The sequence below is a fragment of the Rhineura floridana genome, chromosome 3 (genome assembly GCF_030035675.1).
Source record: "Rhineura floridana isolate rRhiFlo1 chromosome 3, rRhiFlo1.hap2, whole genome shotgun sequence".
NCBI classification, from domain to species: Eukaryota; Metazoa; Chordata; class Lepidosauria; order Squamata; family Rhineuridae; genus Rhineura; species Rhineura floridana.
This window is the reverse complement of record NC_084482.1, coordinates 219,772,442-219,794,100: the sequence shown is the minus strand read 5'-3', so window position 1 is coordinate 219,794,100 and position 21,659 is coordinate 219,772,442. Positions and strand designations below refer to the sequence as shown.

Below are 21,659 nucleotides of genomic sequence, written 5' to 3'. Positions count from 1 at the left end.
AAGCATCAATCACAGTTGCTTGGAGCATACAATTAAAAATAAATATCTGATTGGAAATTAAGATAGAAATCTTAGCTAAAAGATGGAGCCTGGGTAGCGAACATTTAATTTAGCCTACGTGCTTTCAGCAAGAAAGGTGAAGTGCCTTCAGGCCAGGCCAGTCACCAGAAGGTCACTTTAGGGACAAAGGAGCTTAGTGTTGTGGAGATGTTAGATGGGAGCTTTGGGGAGTAAAGATGGATGCTCCTGAAGGCTGCAATTCTAAACACACTTACTAAGGGACTAAGCCCCCATAGAACTCAACAGGACTGACTTCTAGTAGATATAGTTTGGATTGTGCTGTTGGTAAACCTTGACCAGGGATCCTCTGCAAAGACATCCATATCCAAGCAGGGTTGGCAACCCCCTGCCTGGAATGCCCTGCCCTTATCTTTTAACATGTCTGCTCCAAACTTCTTTACAGATTTGACCCTTCACTTCAGAAAGAGGTCTGAGAAATGAGTAAGAGTAAGAAGTATCTTTTAAAATTGTTCTTTTCAATTCACTTTTGAATACACATCATACCTAGGGCAGATCCACACCATTCATTTAAAGCACATTCAACACCCATTTAAAGCACATGAATCCCACCACAAAATCATGGGAACTGCAGTTTGTTAAGAGTGGTGAGAACTATAACTGTGAGGGGAAAACTACACTTCCCAGGATTCTTTAGGGAAAGTCGTGCACTTTAAATGAGAGTTGGATGTGCTTTAAACGTATTGTGTGAATCCACTTAATAAATTTTGCCTGCATGTAAATTGTTTTAATTATTTTTTTCAAAATGGAAATGAGCTATAGACTGTAGTGGGTGACCATGGGCTTCTCATCATCTCTCAGCCTATCTGCCCCTCAGGATGAAAACAATGGAGAACCATGACCACCCCAAGGCATACTTAAAATGTAAAGGAAGTGTTGTACAACCATAGTGTGAAATCGGATACTTAATGGGACACAGAATGACAAAATGTTTATATAAGCATGACTATTAAATACGTTTATTATTTATACAACCTGTAAGGGTATTTGTAGTGCAATCCTATGTTTGTTTACTCAGAAGCAAGTCCCAATGTATTCAATGGGGCTTACTCAACCAGGGAAAAGTGATACGAAACTTGTTCTTTTAACAAGCCTTTTAAGTTGAGACCTTATCCCAGTCTGTCTGTGTTAGAATTGCTTTTTAATATGTTTTTAAACCTTTTCTTTAAAAAAAGTTTTTAAAGCTTTTAAAGATGTTTTTAAAGATGTTTTGTTTTAATATATTTTAAAGTCTGTTTTTATTATTTTTAAAGTGTTTTTAGTGCTTTTGTTTGCCACCCTGGGCTCCTACTGGGAGGAAGGGCAGGATATAAATCAAATAATAAATAAATAAAAATAAATAAATAAACTTCATTCACCCAACCCAAAATTCATAATCATGCCACTTTAAGCTGTTTTGCAACTGTTTATACTTGTTTTCTGGTTATTGGTTTTTAATATTTATTTATTTATTTATTTATTGCACTTTTAGACCGCCCTATAGCGACAGGCTCTCAGGGCAGTGTACAACAGAATAAAACCACATTAAAATACCAGCGAGTGTGGGTTACAATGTACAACTATAAAAACATTTAAGAGCAAGATTAAAACAAAAATTGAGATAAAATTACAATTACAATTAAATTTAAAATTAAAATTAAAATTAAAATGCCTGGGCAAAGAGGTAGGTCTTTACCTGGCGCCGAAAAGATAACAAAGAAGGTGCCAGGCGTATCTTGTCAGGGAGGGCGTTCCATAATTCGGGAGCCACCACTGAGAAGGCCCTAGATCTAGTTATTGTTCTCCGGGCCTCCCTATGAGTTGGGACCCGGAGAAGGGCCTTCGACGTCGAGCACAGCAAACGGGTAGGTACATAGCGGGAGAGGCGTTCCGCCAGGTATTGCGGTCCGATGCCGTTAAGGGCTTTATAGGTAAGAACCAACACTTTGAATCTGGCCCGGAAACATATTGGTAGCCAGTGCAGCTGGGCCAGGACAGGTGTTATATGGTCAGATTTTTTAGTCCAAGTAAGAACTCTGGCCGTAGCATTCTGCACCAGCTGAAGTTTCCAAACCGTCTTCAAAGATAGCCCAACGTAGAGTGCATTACAGTAGTCCAATCTAGAGGTTACCAGAGCATGGATAACTGAGGCGAGGTTCTCCCTGTCCAGATAGAGTCGTAGTTGGGCTACCAGCCGAAGCTGGTAGAACGCATTCCGTGCCACCGAGGCTACCTGAGCCTCCAGTGACAGGAGCAGATCTAATAAAACCCCCAAACTACGGACCTGCTCCTTTCGGGGGAGTGTAACCCCATCTAGGGTAGGTCGGACATCAACCATCTGGGCAGAGAGTCACCCCACCAACAGCATCTCAGTCTTGTCAGGATTGAGTCTCAGTTTATTAGCTCTCATCCAGTCCATTATCGCGGCCAGGCAGCGGTTTAGTACATTGACAGCCTCACCTGAAGAAGTTGAAAAGGAGAAGTAGAGCTGCGTATCATCAGCATATTGCTGGAAGCGCACTCCAAAACTCCCAATGACCTCGCCCAGCGGCTTCATATAGATATTAAAGAGCATGGGGGACAGAACTGAACCCTGTGGGACCCCATATTGGAGTACCCAGGGACTCGAGTAATGCTCCCAAAGCACCAGCTTCTGGAGACGATTCTCGAGGTAGGAGCACAGCCCAAGCAGTGCCTCCAACTCCTAACTCCGCAAGTGATTTATTTCTTATTGTGAGCGCACTCTCTCTCTCTCTCTCTCTCTCTCTCTGGTGTAAAAATACACCCCATCTAATCCTAACCATGTCTACTCAAAAGTAGGTCCTAATGGAATTTAATGGGGTTTACTCCAGGTACATGGGATTAGCATTGCTTTACTCCCAGAAAAGCAGGTATTGGATTAAATACTTTCATATTTCATAGCCCAGGGTCTGACTCTTGCACAGAAGAGGAAAAAAATGTTAAGCCATATTACTTATGCAAACTGCAAAATCTCAAAGCCACCATTTTCTGACGTTGAAATGAAGCATAGGCATGCCTGGATCAAGAAGTCACAACCTGGCTTCATTTATTGGCTACAATCCTGAAAGGGCAGGGTTAGAGCCAGAGCTTGAAAAAGTTACTTTTTTAAACTACAACTCCAATCAGCCCCAGCCAGCATGGCCACTGGATTGGAGATTAAGGAGTCCAGAGATTAAGGGGTGCTAGCCGGAGAGCTGGAGGGCCCCCCAAAAACCGAAGACTCCGGCCAAAAACCAGAGTTCTGGTAATCCTAGTTGAAAAATCTCTTTGAAGATGAATTTTTCAAAAATGCACCCAAGCTGCTCCCACTAGGTTTTACAGTAAAAAGATGTGGGGTTTCACTAATGTTATGTGTCCTCATTTTAGAAGAGAGAGTTGGAGACACAATGGAACTGGCAAATCTGAGGGAGGGAGGGAGGGAGGGAGAGAGGGAGAGGGAGAGAGAGAGAGAGAGAGAGAGAGGCCTAGGGTTGTCAGGTTCATGGCCTGAGACTGATCCTGTATCTTTAGGAGAAAAGACAGTCAGCCAAGTGCAGGTGTTCTTGCAACATGGTAATGGGAAAAACCACAAGGTGGAATTCTCCCTTCCCTCTGCACACCTTTGAAAGATACAGAAGACCTCTTGGTTGCCAGGCCCAGCCTTGGAGGACCAAGAGGTCTTCTGTATCTTTAAAAGGTGTGCAGGGGGAAGGGAGAATTCTACCTTGTGGTTTTTTCCATTACAGCATTGCAAGAATACCTACACTTGGCTGACTTTAGGATGATGTAACTGTAGAGCTCTTTAATGCTCTTGTCAGGATAATTCAGATCAAACTCCCCAGACACACACTTTGTCTCATGTCAAACTTTGGAGCCACATCTGCAATTCCTCGCAAACATGTTTATCTCCAGCTCTGCACCTGCCCCTTGAGTCACTCAGAGAGCCCAGGATGTTGGAGAGAGAAACTTTCTTCTCTATGTAATGATCAAAATCATGGTGATTTATCTTTATTCTTTCCAAAGCTCAAGAGATATTTCTGGAGAGTGCACAAATATCAGAATCAAAGTTAGAATGAGGTTATGTATTCGACTACGCCTGGGAAAAATCAGTTGATGCAAAGATTATCTCCTGTCCTGTGTCAGAAAAAGAGTGAATCAAGATTCAGAGCAGGTGAAAGGGGGCTGGGAGATATACCTGCTTGAGTTTAATGGCTCTGAAGCCACCCATATTTGTAAAGCCACTTCAGGTTGTGTCTTGCAAGTGTTTGGCTTCTTCTGCTTAGCTGACTCTGGAGAAGAGAGGAAGACTCTCAAGACAGGTTCAAGAGGCAAAGCCAGAATGATTTCCATGATACTTCTGTTGTTACTTCTGCTCCCGATATCCCATAGAATTTGTGGGAACCTGAAGGCAAAATGTCCCTTGAATCTGATCAGGGAAAAACTTAACCCACCCAATTTCTACCGGCCTGGAGACTTCCTCATCAGCGGGATCATGTTTCCAAATATTTTTGGTTGGCAACTTCCATACAACTTTTCCGAGCCCCCTTTTATCGTGTTTGAGCGGTAAGTGATTATTTCCAGATGGGCATTATGTTTCCCTTCTCCTGCAGTGGTGTAATTTACCAGGGAGGTAGCCCCTGTTTCAGGGATGGGAAGGCTGTAGCCCTTCAGATGTTGCCAGATGACAGCTCCCATTTTATTGGGCCATTGGTCACACCTCTGCCCTATTTTCTGGTTTCCTTTGTCATCTCTGATAAAATACTGTCTCAGCTATTCTACCGGGTTGCCTTTTCAAGAAAGCAACACAAGAATGCAAATGAGACTGATCAGGGATCAAACCATGCACTGAATTAACCCAAGTCACACGGCTTCCTACAGGCAAGTAGATGCCAGGCTTTGCATTGGAGGAGAGGGGAGAATGGGCTTCCTTCCTAACCCAGCAGCTCATGGGAAAATCCTTCTTAGCCAAATTAAACCATTCCTCATTCCTCCTCATCCTCTTCCTGTATTTCTGTGCAGGGATATATATTTTTAAACTATAGAATGACTCCATCTGCCTTTCAATTCTTTCTCTTCTTTTTGAACAAGTTATATCCCTCAATCACTGTATTGTTTCTCTAACCACAACTTCTCCTTTTGCAGGAGCTAGCTGGCACAATCTACTATTTCCCAGTTTCTTCTGCGGCTCTGCTCCTGCACTTATTATATGGATACAAAAAAGCCATTTAGCTTCATAAGTAATACCGATTATTAATTAAAGTATTCCCAAGTGATTCCTGAGGGAAGGCCGAATTTGCCTTCCTCACTGGTATGCTTCCTGTGCCCTTGGACCACTGGGGTTGTCTACAGGCTCTGTTGCTACAGGAGGTTGTTCTGTTGACTCCTGCCTGTCAGCCTCAGTGGCCTCCTGATCTCCAGCAACAGCCTCAGAGCTCTGAATCTTGTTCACATCCTTAGCCAGATGCTCTGTCAGTCCCTGATTCTGAGGCACCCTTTGCACACAATCCCTCTTTCCCCTCTTCATGTTTCACATCATGTCTTTTCTTGTCTATTGTCTCCATTTTGGTTAATGACTGCCAAGGTATTGATAATCCTTGACAAGTTCAATATTTATTTATTTAATTTATTTATTAAATTTATATACCGCCTGACTAGCAATAGCTCTCTGGGCGGTGAACATAGAAATACAAAGCATAAAAAATACAATAAATAACACAATATAATATAAAATAACACAATCTAAATCAATGCAGTAACATTTTAAATTTAAATCAAATTTAGATTAAAATGCTTCGGAGAATGTCCTCGTTGTCAACTTTAAAGTTGCATAACTCTTCTGTTGTCATTACTTTAGTCTTTTTGACGTTCAGCTCTAGTCCTGCTTTTGTGCTTTCCCCTTTAACTTTCATCAGCATTCGTTTCAAATCATTACTGGTTTCTGCTAGTAGTATGGTATCGTCTGCATATCTTAAATTATTGATATTTCTCCCTCCAATATTCACACCTCCTTCATCTTGGTCCAATCCCACTTTCTGTATGATATGAATGAATGAATGAATAATTTATTTCAGTCATATACCAGCAATAACAATACAAAACAGCTCACTTATAAAATAAATATTTACTAAGTAGAGGCTCGATTTGCAAAACTGTCGTTAAAACTATTCTCAATAAAAACTAGAGAGACGTTTTAAAATCTTTAACTAAGACCCTCCTGCAAGCGATAGCTGCTGCACAGAATTTCACTACCAAATCTGTGGCCCCGGGGCGATGATCCTCGAGTAAGCGATAGACATATGTTGCCTCTAGGTCTCTCAGCATTTTGGCCAGACAAGGGGAAATAAAAAGATCATGGAGATCATAATATAACGGGCAGTGTAATAAAATGTGGTCCGTGGTTTCCACTGCACCGCTCTCACAAGGGCACACCCGGTCAGCGTAGGGGATTTTCTTGTACCTTCCTTCCCAGAGTGCTGAGGGAAGTACATTGAGTTGTGCCAATGTGAATGATTTTCTGTATTTGGCAATAGTCAAGTTGGTTAGGTAGCCCACAGGCACAAAGGGTATCACGCTGAACTGATAAGAAGGGTATGCAGCCACACAACTCAAATTATTTTGTAGCTTGATGTCTCTAATACATTGGCAGATGACTCCTTGGCCTTATGGTAACCTAGGCCTAGCCCCACCTGCCTCGATAGACCAATAGAGTGTAATTTATTAGTTACGATGGTTTGCCACCGTGATTGAAAAGTGTCTACCATAATTAGTGGGGCAAGCACTGAGGGGAGGAATAACCATTTTAGCCAAAGGTTAAACCTGTAAATCCAGGCACGAGTCTCTACCAAAAGTGACCCAAGTTTAGGGGCTTAGGCCCAGGCTATTTATCAGACCGTATCTCCCTGTATGAGCCTGCCCAGGCCCTGAGATCCTCAGGAGAGGCCCTTCTCTCAATACCCACATTTTCTCAAGTACGACTAGTGGGGACGTGTGAGAGGGCTGTCTCGGTGGCTGCCCCTAGGCTTTGGAATTCCCTTCCTAGGGAGGTAAGAATGACCCCCTCTTTGCAGTCCTTCCGCCGACAAGCAAAGACCTTCCTATTCCAACAAGCCTTTGGCATTGAAGGCCAAGGATAGGGCGTGAAAGCTGCTGCATTGTTAATGTCTATTATATCATTTTTAAACTAGTTTGAACTTTTTTAGCTATATGTGTGTATGGTTTTTAATATTGGAAATAGTTTAATCTTATTTTAATGTAAACTTTGTATGTTTTTAATTATATGTTTTTTTTTTTAAATCTGGAAGCCGCCATGAGTTCCAATTTTGGAAAAATGGCGGGGTATAAATACATATAATAATAAATAATAATAACAAGTGCAACACTACATTTGGGCCACAGTTAGGAACACCGAGAATGCTTCTGAAAAATCTAGATTGTATACACTTAAATGCGGAGTAAGCGCTCTGTATACAGGGCTGTGAGCCATATAACATTTGGGAGACGACCTTAGCGTTGAACACCTGTAGACCCAAGGGGATGAACTAGCTGCCTTTAGCATTCTCAGCCACACTGTTCATATGCGCAGACCACGATCCTGAGGAATGAAATAATCTTCTTAAGTATCTAAAGGTTGAGACTTGTTCAATCCGATGATCATTTAACTGCCAGTGGTGTTTGGTCCTTTTTTGGGTAAAGACCAGGATCTTAGATTTATCATAATTAATTTCAAGCCTCTCTTCCTTGCAGCAAGCAGTTAGCACTCTCAAGAGACGCCGGAGTCCCACGATCATTAGGGACGGGAGAACTGCATTGTCGGCATAAAGCAAAGCAGATATAGATCTACCAGCCAATTTGGGAGGGTGAGAGTTTACTGCCGCTATACTAGTAATTAGAGAATTGATGTAAAAGTTAAAAAGGGTAGGGGCGAGTACACAACCCTGTTTGACTCCATTAGTAGTTGGAATCGGGGCAGTCAGATGTCCAGCGCGGTTACATTTCACCTTTAGATGGGTGTTTTCATAAAGACTCCGGATGAGAGTTAATAATCGTGTATCAATATTGGACCAAAAGCTGCCTTGAAGTCTATAAATGCTGCATGGAGAGATCCCCCCGGGCTTTGAGGTGTACTTATCCACCAAATGTTGGAGCACCAAACACTGGTCTACTGTGGATCATCCTACTCTGAATCTGGCTTGTTTGTCAGCTAAGATATTTTCAGCCTCCATCCAATCCGTTAGTTTCCCTAGAAGGTGGGTTGCGTAGAACTTTCTGATGATACTCAGCAGGCTGATAGGTCAGTAATTTGCCGGATTGGCTCTATTCTTTTTTTTAAAAATAGGGATTATAATGGCTAATCTCCAGTCCTCCAGGATGTAACCTGCTTGGTCAATAGATGTGAATAAGGCTGCCAAGATTGGCGCCCACCACTCTATGTTATCCTTAAGAAGTTCCGGGGGGATATCATCACCCCCGGGGGCCTTGCCCAATTTAAGGTTGTTAAGAAGAGTGGTAGTTTCAGAGATAGACACTGGGGCCAAGTAGGGAGAGTGTTGATATCCTCCCAACCTAAAAATGAAGTATGTTGCCCTTTCGTAAAGATGGATCTGAAATGAGATTCCCAAGCACTGGGTGGGATGTAGAAATCCATACTAACAAAATTAGACTGCCATCCCCTGGAGACCAGTCTCCAGAATGTGGCCATGTCCTTTGCTCTAGCGGTATTAGGTTTTGCCACTCCTCTCGTTGGGCCTGCTTCTTTTTTTGCTTAATTAAAGATCTATAACTTTTCTTTAGCTCCAGGTATTCTGCGGGCATGGAAGTTAACTCAAGACTTCTGTATAATTTATATTTGTCTACAAGGGAATTCTTTAAGTCCATGTATTCCTGGTCAAACCAGGATTTGGAGCCAAGTAAAGAAGCATATGGCTTTTTTAGATTTTTGACAGTCAATTGTGTGTCAAAAGAACTGATCATCTCCTGGAAGAGATCTACAACTGTCTCAGGGCCCTTGGTGGATAATAGGGACTCGCACAGACTGAAAGGACCAGCCGAATGCAAAAAATTTGATAAATTATTTGCTAACTTGGGGGTCTATTTGATACGCAGGGCTCTTTGTTCAGCAGCTAAATTTAGCATAGGCTCGGAGGGCACCCCAAGCAGCTGGTTCCCCAAATCAAGAGAAAGAATCAGGGTAGATGGTCACTATCCCACTTGTCCCCACACAACAGTTGAGCACACATACTAAAAAGCTGAGTGAGACAACAATATAAGAACATAAGAACATAAGAAGAGCCTGCTGGATCAGGCCAGTGGCCCATCTAGTCCAGCATCCTGTTCTCACAGTGGCCAACCAGGTGCCTGGGGGAAGCCCGCAAGCAGGACCTGAGTGCAAGAATACTCTCCCCTCCTGAGGCTTCCGGCAACCGGTTTTCAGAAGCATGCTGATATAATCTATCGTTGAGGCCTCCGAGGACTTAATACAAGTAAATTCCCCACACCTATCACCTGCCACACTCCCGTTCAATATCACCAGTTTTTATCTGTTTATCAACTGTATAAAGTAAAGTCCAGCATAGTTGCATCTACTATCCTTGGATTGCCTGGTAGGGAGGAGCTGAGCTATCTCCACTTCTGGTGGGACCAGATGGAAATGGGAATATAGAGCTGCATTGTTGGGGCCTATCCTTGCATTAAAGTCCCCAGCCAGGGTAACATAAGCCTCAGGGTATTCACTCATCAAGTTAGCAATAAATTCCTCCAATTTCCTCCAAATACCCTTTATTAGGAGTTTCCGCTGCAAAGGAGAAAGGTAAATGTTGATCAACAATAAATGGAACGAAGGGAGTTTGAGCAGCAGGGCCATCTCAAGATTTTCCAGCTCTCCTATCCTTGTGGTAAAGAGACCAAGTTTGGTTGACACCAGCATGGCTATGCCTCCTTTGGGACGACCCCCTCTGTCGCTAGGAGCTTCCTCGAGTGAATGGACTGCAAAGTCACTCAAGACTAATTCCTCTCAGAGCCAAGTCTCTTATACTAAGATGATGTCTTGTACATTGAGAAACGCAAAAAAGGAGGGGTCGAAGCTCTTATTCGCCCAACCGGCAATGTTCCATGACAGTAAAGAGACTTGCTCATTTGACTGGGGAAATTTCTGTCAGGAAGAGGGACTAAGAGGCTTTCCTGCCATTTTGTTCCTGTGGCTATCCTGTTCTTTTTTAGATGCCATGACACCATATACGTCCTTCTGTGATTGCTTAGACTTTCCTGCTCTCTGGGGTCCACTTAGGCCTGGGGAGGAACACTGGTGGGAGGGACCAATATGGTCTCAGCTAGAACTCAGTGTTTTCCCGGTTTTGGTATTTGCTTATTTCTCACTTCAGACTTGACTCCGTGGCTCTCTGAAACCTCAACGTCTTTTTCGAGAAGCTCAGTCTCCTCCAAACATGGACTCTACCTGCTAACATTAGAGTGTGGTCGACTAAAGTTCATATTCGGGTATTCATTCGTGGAGAGTGTTGGTTCCAGCATACCCAATTCCATCGGCTCCAACCTTCTCATCTCTAACCAGGAGGGGATCGCTTTTGACCTCACAGGACTATTGCTGGTAGATATGTGTTTTGAGATATTCAAGATATCACTGCAGAGAAGGTTGCTAATTGCAGGATTCACATCCGCAAAAACCTGGAGCATACATGCCCCAGGTACTCTACCTTGCACATCCTTCAAAACCATCGGGCAGGTCTCCCTTTGAGTTGAAGTTGAATATTCAGCTACAGCATTGAGGCTTTCATTTTTTGATCCACTTTTAGCAAGAGAAAGTGATGTCAGACAGGATTTTAGGGATTCCAGACGTGCTATAGTTTCCATTTGGGCTGCATCTGGTAATGCTCCAAACGAATTGAATAATCTAAGTTCCTCCTTGTCGAAAAACCGTGCCTCGTCGCCGGAGGACTGAGCTTTACTTGCATCCCCAACATCCTCAATCATCATATGAGCACTTGCATCACGTTCAACATATGGGTGGAAAGAATTTTTGCCCATGTCCACTTTTATTAAATTCGTAGGGTTAGGCGCTTCCTCCACTTCAGTGCTGCATAAGTAATTGGGGGAGAGGGAGATCAGCGCCAAGGGGGGAGCCGCATTCTCAAAGACTCGCAAAACAGAGATCTTAAGACTGTGGAAAGCATCTCTGCGAGCATAGCAGGCAGTGGCTAAACTCCATTCTTTTAAGGTGATCATCGCTCTAGCTGTAAATCCATCATAGTAAAGGTATTTGACTCAGACTATATTGGCTAATGAAAACGTACCCGGTAATATCTGCTTTAGAACATTTATAAGATGAAGTTTTCATTCTTCTTGAGTCAGAAATTACAAAGCACCAATTTTGTCCGGATCAGGGTTAAGTTCCATTTATTTTTCACAAGAACGCGGCGGCGCGCCTGATTAAAGGCAGCTGTCGGTGAGATCATATCACTCCAGTGCTAAAAGAGCTGCACTGGTTACCAGTTGCTTACTGGGCCCAATTCAAGGTGTTGGTTTTGACCTTTAAAACCCTATACGGTTTTGGCCCAGTCTATCTAAAGGAGCGCCTCCAGCATCATCAGCTATGCCGCCCAACAAGATCAGCCTCAAAAAACCTTCTCTCCATCCCATCAGTCAAAACAGCCAAACTGGTGAGAACGGGAGAGAGGGCTTTTTCAATTGTGGCCCCCACCCTGTGGAACTCTCTCCCAAATGATCTCCGCCATGCCCCTTCTATGATGAGCTTCTGCCGGGCCTTGAAGACCGGGCTCTTCAGGCAGGCTTTTGGGGTGGGCTAGATTTTATCTTCATTGTTTTTAGATTGTCAATGTCTAGGTATTATATGCCTATGTTCTACGTCGCCCAGAGTGGCTGGACAGCCAGCCAGATGGGCGACTAATAAATTCTATAAATAAATAAATAAGATGCTTTTCCTTGTCACTGTTGATTTCAGATAAGGTGTTGGTGTTGGTCTGCTCACCCTGTGGTGTTATTTTCAGCCTAGAAACTAGAAGAAGAGAGGCTGGGTGCAAAATAGAACCAGGGACATTAGGAGAGTGCAATAAGATCTTGTCCTTAGAACTTTTCATACTTCTGCAGGCCATGTAGTCCTGTTGCAGAGCTCTCTGTTTAGGCTCAGGGTCTAGGTGTCTGAACAGTTTCCGAAATTCCATTTTCTTATATTTTAGGGCAGTGGTTCCCAACCTTTATGAGCACGGGACCCCCTTTATAAGCTGAATTTTTTTTGTGACCCCCTCCCCCCAGGGAGGCAGGCTGGCTGCCAGGAAGGAAGGGGGAAAGCAGCCTTTCTTTGCAGGCTTGCTTCTTTTGGCTTCGCAAAAAGCCCTCTCCTCTCATTCTAAGTAAGGATATGCCAGTAGCGGCAGTGCAAGGAGATGGGAATCAGTGATAGTAATCCCCTCTTCTTCCTGGTAGCTCCACCCTCAGCCTCCTTTGGCATCTGCCATGTATTTTATAGGCAGATGCCTGCCCTTAGTGCACCTGAAAGACAATCTGGCGCTTCAGCAAAAGGCCTCCCCTCTTGTTTGGGGCAAGGGGGAGGTGTCATCTGCAGCGGCAGTGGAAAGCAGACAGTGTAGAAGGAGTGAAGATTTTTTAAAAAAATTAATAAATAATTCATTTCTTTACTGTTCACGGCCCCCTGTGGATTACTTCGTGGCCCCCCTGGGGGTCCTAGCCCCCAGGTTGGGAACCACTGTTTTAGGGGCTTTTGGTTTTTGACGTTTTTGCTCTTTTTCAGAATACTAGATCTCTTTTTCCTAGAGGTTTTGTTTAGTCCTCTTTTATTTAATGTCCTTGAATTATAATTAATGGACTTATTCACACTTGTCTGGCTTATTGGCCCCTCTCTGAATTGTACCGGATTCACCGCCCTTAAGAGTTCTGTGAGGGTAGTTAACAGGCTATTACTTTTATCCAAAAAGGATTTTATTAACTCAATGAGTTTTGAAATCAGGAAGAGCCATCGATTGATTGAGGGGCCTTCTGTAGTCGGGGGGGGGGCAGAGTGCGCAGATGATTCCTGATTAGTTACATGATTTTCATAGAAGGACTGTTGCGATGGATGCTGGGAGATTAATTCATATGATATGTTCTGCATATAGATTAAATAAATAGGGTGATAAAATACAATCCTGTCTCACACCCTTTCCGATGGGGAACCAATCAATCAATCAATCAACCAATTCAATTTTATTATACTAGCCAAATACATTAAAAACAGAAAAACATACAGAAGTATACAGAGAACAAATTGCTGTTGCAACCAATAATATGAAATAATTTCAGAGTTACCATCAGCGAGCTCAGTTTAAGACTCTGAATCTCCTAAACAATTTGTAGCGATTTTATCAAGTTCTTTTTTTCTAATCTTTTTTTGCTGCAAGGGCAAAAAGAGCCACTTTGCATGTCACATAACCATGAGTATCGCTCAGAAGGAATTGTACTGATTCGAGAAGGGCATTCCCACTTCCCTGAGACAACAGAGGTTTCAAAAATCTCTCTCTTGGGTATCTGTACAGAGGACAAATTAACATATAATGAACAATGTCCTCCACCTGACCTTGGTCGCAAATACACAATCTATTTTCAAATGGCACCTTTTTGTAACTTCCACCTAATACTGCAGTTGGCATGACTTGGAAATGAATTTCCATAAAAGCATTTCTTAGGGAAACTGGCATTAATTTTATCAAATAACTGGCTCTAAAATGTTCAGTTTTCACAGAAGAGAACCATGGAGAGAATCTGGAGGTCTTAATTAATTGTAAGTCCCTTCTAGCATCTATCCAGAAAAGCCAGCCCCTTAAATAACTCTTATATGTACCCAACACAGAGTTTATTTATTTATTTATTTATTAAACTTATATACCGCCCCATAGCCGAAGCTCTCTGGGTGGTTCACAAGACCAACATCAAAATACAATAAACACATATTAACAATTTAAAACACATTAAAAGTTTTAAAAAATTTTAAAAAGATAAAACAGTTCCAACACATACGAAAACATATTAAAATGCCTGGGTGAAGAGGAAAGTTTTAACCTGGCACCGGAAAAATAGCAGTGTTGGCGCCAGGCGTATCTCCTCAGGGAGATTGTTCCACAAATTGGGGGCCACCACTGAAAAAGCCCTTTTTCTTGTTGCCACCCTCCAAGCTTCCCTATGAGTAGGCACTCGGAGGAGGGTCTTCGATGTTGAGCGTAGTGTACGGGTAGGTTCATATCGGGGGAGGCATTCCATCAGGTATTGTGGTCCTGTGCTGTGTAAGGCTTTGTAGGTTAGAACCAGCACTTTGAACCGGGCCCGGAAACATATAGGCAGCCAATGCAAGTGGACCAGAACCGGTGTTATATGTTCAGACCGTCTGGTCCCCGTTAACAATCTGGCCGCTGCATTCTGCACAAGCTGCAGTTTCCGAACCGTCTTCAAAGGCAGCCCCACGTAGAGCGCATTGCAGTAATCTAATTTAGAGGTTACCAGGGCATGAACTACTGAAGCGAGGTTCTCTCTGTCCAGATAGGGGCATAGCTGAGCCACCAGCCAAAGTTGGTAAAAAGCATTCCGTGCCACCGAGGCTACCTGAGCCTCAAGTGATAGGGATGGTTCTGAAAGGACTCCCAAGCTACGGACCTGCTCTTTCAGGGGGAGTGCAACCCCATCCAGAACAGGTCAAACATCCGCCATCCAGTCAGGAGAACCACCCACCAGCAGCATCTCAGTCTTGTCTGGATTAAGCCTCATCCAGTCCAGTGTTGCAGCCAGGCATCGGTTCAGCACGTCGACAGACTCACCTGAAAAAGATGAAAAGGAGAAATAGAGCTGCGTGTCATCAGCATACTGATGGCAATGCACTCCAAAGCTCCTGATGACCGCACCCAGCGGCTTCATGTAGATATTAAAGAGCATGGGGGACAGAACTGACCCCTGTGGAACTCCATCCTGGAGGTCCCAGGGTGCCAAGCAATGGTCCCCAAGCACTACCCTCTGGAGACGGCCCGCCAAGTAGGAGCGGAACCACTGCCAAGCAGTACCGCCTACTCCTAGATCAGTGAGTCGACCCAGAAGGATACCATGGTCGATGGTATCAAAAGCCGCTGACAGGTCAAGGAGGATCAGCAGGGTCACTCTCCCCCTGTCTGTCTCCCGACAAAGGTCATCATACAGGGTGACCAAGGCTGTCTCCGTGCCAAAACCGGGTCTAAAGCCTGACTGAAATGGATCCAGATAATCAGTTTCATCCAAGAGTGTCTGGAGCTGGCTGGCAACCACTCGTTCCAGGACCTTGCCCAGGAATGGGACATTAGCTACCGGCCTATAATTGTTAAAATTTTCCGGGTCCAGGGATGGTTTCTTCGGAAGTGGTCTTACTGCCGCCTCTTTCAGGTGGCCAGGGACCACTCCCTCTCGCAATGAGGCATTAATCACTTCCCTGGCCCAGCCAGCTGTTCCGGTCCTGCTAGCTTTTATTAGCCAAGAAGGGCAAGGATCCAACCTAGAAGTGGTTGCACGCACCAGTCCAAGCACCTTGTGCAACATCCTCAAGCTGTACCAACTGAAACTCATCCAAGGAATCGGGACAAGACTGTGCTCTGGACACCTCATTCGATTCAACTGCTATAACATTGGAGTCCAAGTCCTGGCGGATGCAAGAGATTTTATGCTGGAAATGCTTAGCAAATTCATTACAGCGTGCCTCAGATGACTCCACCATGTCCATAGGGCCAGAATGAAATAGCCCTCGGACAATTTTAAAAAGCTCCGCTGGGCGGCAGATAGATGATTTAATAGTGGCAGCAAAATATTGCTTTTTTGCTGCCCTCACTGCCCATAAATACAACTTAGTATAGGCACTTACCAGTGCATGATTGCATCCATCAGGAGTTCGCCTCCATCTGCACTCCAGCTGTCTCCTAGACTGTTTCATTGCTCTCAGCTCCGGAGTATACCATGGAGCTGCATGGGCTCTACACAGGAGAGGGCGCGCAGGGGCAATCATGTCAACTGCCCGGGTCATTTCTGTATTCCACAGTTCCACCAGGGCTTCGACAGGAGCGCCAGCCCTATCAGCCGGAAAACTCCCCAGAACTTTTTGAAAATCATCAGAAATCATTAGTCTCTGGGGGCGGACCATCTTAATGGATCCCCCACCCTTGCAGAGGGGAAAAGTCGCTGTGAGTCTAAACCTCAACAAGCGGTGATCTGTCCATGACAAAGGGACTGATGTAAAATTCCCTATATTCAGATCACCATCTCCCTGTCCAGTGGCAAAAATTAAATCTAGAGTATGTCCTGCTATATGTGTTGGGCCAACAGCGTATTGTGACAGCCCCATGGTTGTCATGGAGACCATGAAGTCCTGAGCCGCCCCAGATAAGGCGGCCTCGGCATGAATGTTGACATCCCCCAGCACCAACAGACTGGGGATCTCAGCAGTACATCCGAGACCACCTCTGTCAGCTCAGTTAGGGAGTCCGTTGGGCAGCTGGGTGGACGGTACACCAACAGAATCCCCAATCTGTCTCGTTGGCCCAACATAAAATGCAAACACTCCAGTCCAGTAACCACATGGACAGGGTGCCTGGAGAGGGAGATGGAACTCCTATAGACCACAGCCACCCTCCCTCCCCGACCCTCAGATCTACCCTGATGCTGAACCAGACATCCCGGTGGACACAGCTGGGAGAGACTAAGTCCTCCCTGCTCACCCACCCAGGTCTCAGTTATACATGCCAGATCGGCTACCTCATCCACAATTAAATCGTAGATGAGGGAGATCTTATTGTGTACCGATCTGGCATTTAGGAGCAGCATCCAGAGATCTGAGGGCTGGCTGATAGGACAACCAAAAGACCTGTGGGTGTGAGGAAGACTGGAACAAGGCACAGCCATTAGCTGCCTGGGCCGAGTTCCCCTTACCTGGCAAGTCTTCCTCACAACGCCATATCTCCCCCTGCCTGTCACCACGCCAATTGGGGCCCCCTCAAATCTTCCCACTCGACTCTGAATCCTCTCGCCCTGAGTTTAGCTCAGGGAGGTAGTAACTATATAAAAGTCTGTGGGAAGTTAACTTCCAGTTTTGATTGTTATTCATTTCCATATAGCACAATGCTGGAAGGCGTTCATTTAACAGAGTGGCTATTCGTTTAAAGTACTTTAACTGAACCCAATCTGCTGTAGTCTTTATTGATGGCCAACCAGATTCAGTTTGCAAGAAAGCTGCTGGAGTTCCTGATGGAAGGGAGGAAACTTTTCAGAAAAATTTATTCTGTACACCTCTGTCTCACACCCTTTCCGATGGGGAGCCAATCGGGTTCTCCATATTCTGTCCTTACAGTAGCCTCTTGTCCAGAGTATAGGTTGTGCATCAGGACAATCAGATGCTGTGGCACCCCCATTTTTTTTAAAGCATTCCATAGATTTTCATGATCTACACTATCAAAGGCTTTGGTGTAATCTATAAACCACACAGTGATTTTCTTCTGAAATTCCTTGGTCCGTTCTATTATGCAACATATGTTTGCGTTATGATCTCTGGTGCCTCTTTCCTTTCTAAAACCAGCTTAGACATCTGGCATTTCTCGCTCCATATATGGTAAGAACCTTTGTTGTAGAATCTTAAGCATTACTTTACTTGCATGGAATATTAAGGCAGTAGTTTGATAATTACTGCATCTCCTGGGATCCCCTTTCTTTGGAATTGGGATATATATTCAATACCTCCAGTCTGTGGGCCTTTGTTTAGTTTTCCATATTTGATGACAATTTTCTGTCAGAATTTGGACAGATTCAGTCTCAGTAGCTTGTAGCAAATCTATTGGTGTGCAATCAGTTCCTGGTGATTTATTTCTTCCAAGAATTTTAAGAGCAGCTTTCACCTCACATTCTAAAATTTCTTGTTCTTCATCATACGGTTCCTCCATGAATGAATCTGTCATCCTGGCATCTCTTTTACAGAGTTCTTCAGTGTATTGCTTCCATCTTCCTTTTATTTCATCTCGGTCAGTCAGTGTGTTCCCCTGTTGATTATTCAACATTCCTACTCTTGGTTTAAATTTCCATTTCATTTCTCTAATCTTTTGGAACAGGGCTCTTGTTCTACTTTTTTTGTTGTCCTCTTTTGTTTCTGTACAATAATTATTGCAATAGTTCTCTTTGTTCCTATGTACTAGTCACTGAACAGTTGCATTAGGGTTCTGACTGTGTTTCTAACTCCTTTTGCTTTTGCTTTCCTTCTCTCTTTCACCATTTTAAGAGTTTCTTCAGTCATCCATTGAGGTCTTTCTCTCTTTTTAACTAGAGGTATTGTCTTTTTGCATTCTTCCCTGATCATGTCTCTGACTTCAGTCCATAGTTCTATTGGTTCTGTATCAACAAAGTTTAAAGCCTCAAATCTGTTTCTTATTTGAACTTTATATTCTTCTGGGATGGTATTTAAATTGTATTTTAGCATTATGATTGCTTTGCTTTTCTTCTTTAGGGTTACTCTGTTTTTTTAATTACCAGTTCATGATCTGCACCACAGTCTGCTCCTGGTCTTGTTTTTGCAGAAAGTATGGAAGTTCTCCATCTTCTGCTACCAATTATATAATCAATTTGATTCCAATATTGACCATTTGGTGATGTCTATATGTATAGTCATCTTTTCAGTTGCTCAAAAAATGTATTAGGAAGAAACAAATTATAGGCTTCACAGAATTCAGTGTCTCTCTCCTGCTTCATTTCTGTCTCCTAAGCCCAATTTTCCCACAATTCCTAGTTCTTCTCTGTTCCCTACTTTTGCATCCCAGTCCCCCATGATTATCAGCACATGTTGTTTTGGTGCATCATCAATTTCTTCTTGTTGTTCTGTGTAAAATCTCTCCAATTCCTCTTCTTCTGTGTTTGACATTGGAGCTTAGACTTGGATGATTGTTATGTTAATGGTTTTCCATTTAATCTTATTCATATCACTCACTCAGAGCTTGCATTATAAATCCTAATTGCTTTTGCTACATCACTTCTCACTATTAAAGCAACCCCATTTCTTCTTGATTTCTCATTTCCTGCATAAAATATTTTGTAGTTGCCTGATTGAAAATGTCCCATTCCCGTCCATTTTAATTCACTCACACCAAGTATTGTAATGTTGATACGTTCCATTGCTTGCTTGCTTGCCTGTCTGTCTGCCTGTCTATCTATTTATCTATTTATTTATATATATATACCGCCCCATAGCTGAAGCTCTCTGGCCAGTTTACAGTACCTAAAAACATTAAAAACAAATATACAAATTTAAAACGCATCTTTTAAAAACAATTGAAAACACAATTTAAACATTTAAAACAATTTAAAAACACATGCTAAAATGCCTGGGAGAAGAGGAAACTCTTGACCTGGTGCTGAAAAGATAATAGTGATGGCGCCAGGTGCACCTTGTCAAACAAATCATTCCATAATTTGGGGGCCACCACTGAGAAGGCCCTCTCCCTTGTTGCCACCCTCTGAGCTTCCCTCGGAGTAGGCACCCGGAGGAGGGCATTAGATGTTGAGCGTAGTGTATGGGTAGGTTTGTATCAGGAGAGGTGTTCCATCAGGTATTGTGGTCCCAAGCCATGTAAGGCTTTATAGGTCAAAATCAGCACCTTGAATCGAGCTCCAAAACATACAGGCAGCCAATGCAAGTGGGCCAGAATGGGTTTTATAAGTTCGAACTGTCTGGTCCCTGTTACCAATCTGGCCACTGCATTTTGCACAAGCTGCAGTTTCCAAACTGTCTTCAAAGGCAGCCCCACGTAGAATGCATTGCATTAATCTAACTTGGAGGTTACCAGAGCATCGACAACTGAAGCCAGGTTATCCCTGTCCAGATAGGGGGCGCAGCTGGGCAACCAACCAAAGTTGGTAGAAGGCACTCCATGCCACTGAGGCTACCTGAGCCTCAAGTGACAGAGATCATTCTAGGAGAACCCCCAGGCTACAAACCTGCTCCTTCAGGGGGAGTGCAACCCCATCCAGGACAGGTTGGACATCCACCATCTGGTCAGAAGAACCACCCACTAACAGCATCTCAGTCTTGTCTGGATTGAGCCTCAGTTTATTAGCGCTCATCCAGTCCATTGCCGCAGCCAGGCACCGGTTCAGCACATTGACAGCTTCACCTGAAGAAGATGAAAAGGAGAAGTAGAGCTGTGTGTCATCAGCATACTGATGGCAATGCACTCCAAAGCTCCAGATGACCAAACCCAATGGCTTCATGTAGATGTTGAACAGCATGGGGGACATGCTTGACAATTTCTAACTTTCCCTGGTTCATGCTTCTCACATTCCAGGTTCCTACTGTGTGTGTCGTACAACTCTGGACTCTCCTTTCATATCTTGCGCATCAGCCTCTGGGCTCCCTTTTGGCTTTGACCCAGCTGTGTCATTAGTCACAGCACTATTCGTGCTTGTCCTTTGTTCTTCCCCAGTAGCTCAGTGAGTGCCTTCTGACCTGGGGGTCTCATCTTCCAGCGCCATCTTGTGTTGCATTTTGGATACTCTGTTCATAAGGTTTTCATGGTAAGAGGTATTCAGAGGTGGTTTACCATTGCCTTCTTCTGAGTTTGGATGCATCTTAGTCTGGTGTCTCAGCTTTGACCATTCCACCTTGGGTGACCTTATTAGGTGTCTAGCCTCTTGGTCTAGACTCCTGACGGCATTGCTCTCAGCTTCTTCCACACTCTCAACCCCCCTCACCATGTTAAGGTGTGTATCCTAGAGAAGGAACATCTTGTATATAATAAACTTTATTTGTTTGATTCAAAATCCCAGGTGCTATCTTGGTCAAGAGTGCTACCATACTAAGGTCCGATTCTGAACTTCTCTGTATACCAGTTTTACATACAGGTTATACTAGTGGTAACGTTTGGTGAGAAGATCATGGGGCTGAAGCCTGTGGTTCAAAGGGCAGAGCTAAAGAAGGAATCAGTAGGTTCTAATCCCAGAGACACAGGAACGTCACAATCTCTGTGGACCTAGAAATGTTAAACGACTATCACCCAGTGGCAAATATCCCCTTTTTGGGTAACACGCTTGAGAAGATGGTGGCAGTCCAGCTTCAAGCATGCTTGGAGGAAACTGATTGTTTTCAGAATTACTTTCCATTCTAGTGTGGCTTTAGGCCTGGCCGTGGCACTGAAACTACATTTGTCACCCTGGTTGATGACATCCGTTGGGAGAGGGGTAGGGAAATGTGACCCTGCTTGATCTCTCTGTGGCTTTAGATACTGTTGACCATGGCATACTTCTAGAGCATCTCAGGGAGGTGCGGGTTGGTGTCACTCTGCTTCAGTGCTTCTGTGTGTACCTCCAGGGCTGCTTCCAAAATTTTATTTATTTCTTATTTGATTTATATCCCACCCTTCCTCCCAGCAGGAGCCCAGGGCGGCATAACAAAATTTTGTTATGGGAGGCTACTGTTTGTTTGTTTGTTTTGTGATTAAATCTATATCATACCCTTTATTCCATAAGGAGTCCTCTTTGGCAACATGAGAGCTTTCCTGAGGTGTCCCCCATGCTATTTAACATCTATAGGAAGCCTCTGT

At 43.8% G+C, this 21,659-nt stretch overlaps 1 protein-coding gene across 1 annotated transcript in view; it reads left to right on the top strand.

Annotated features, from left to right (window-relative positions):
• Window positions 1-6,327: 6,327 nt before the first annotated feature.
• The window catches only part of LOC133379005 (vomeronasal type-2 receptor 26-like), a 34,318-nt gene continuing 18,986 nt past the window's right edge, over window positions 6,328-21,659 (top strand). The window contains exon 1 of the mRNA XM_061613616.1: window positions 6,328-6,338. Coding sequence (XP_061469600.1) covers window positions 6,328-6,338 — 11 coding nt within the window. The remainder of the gene's footprint in view (window positions 6,339-21,659) is intronic.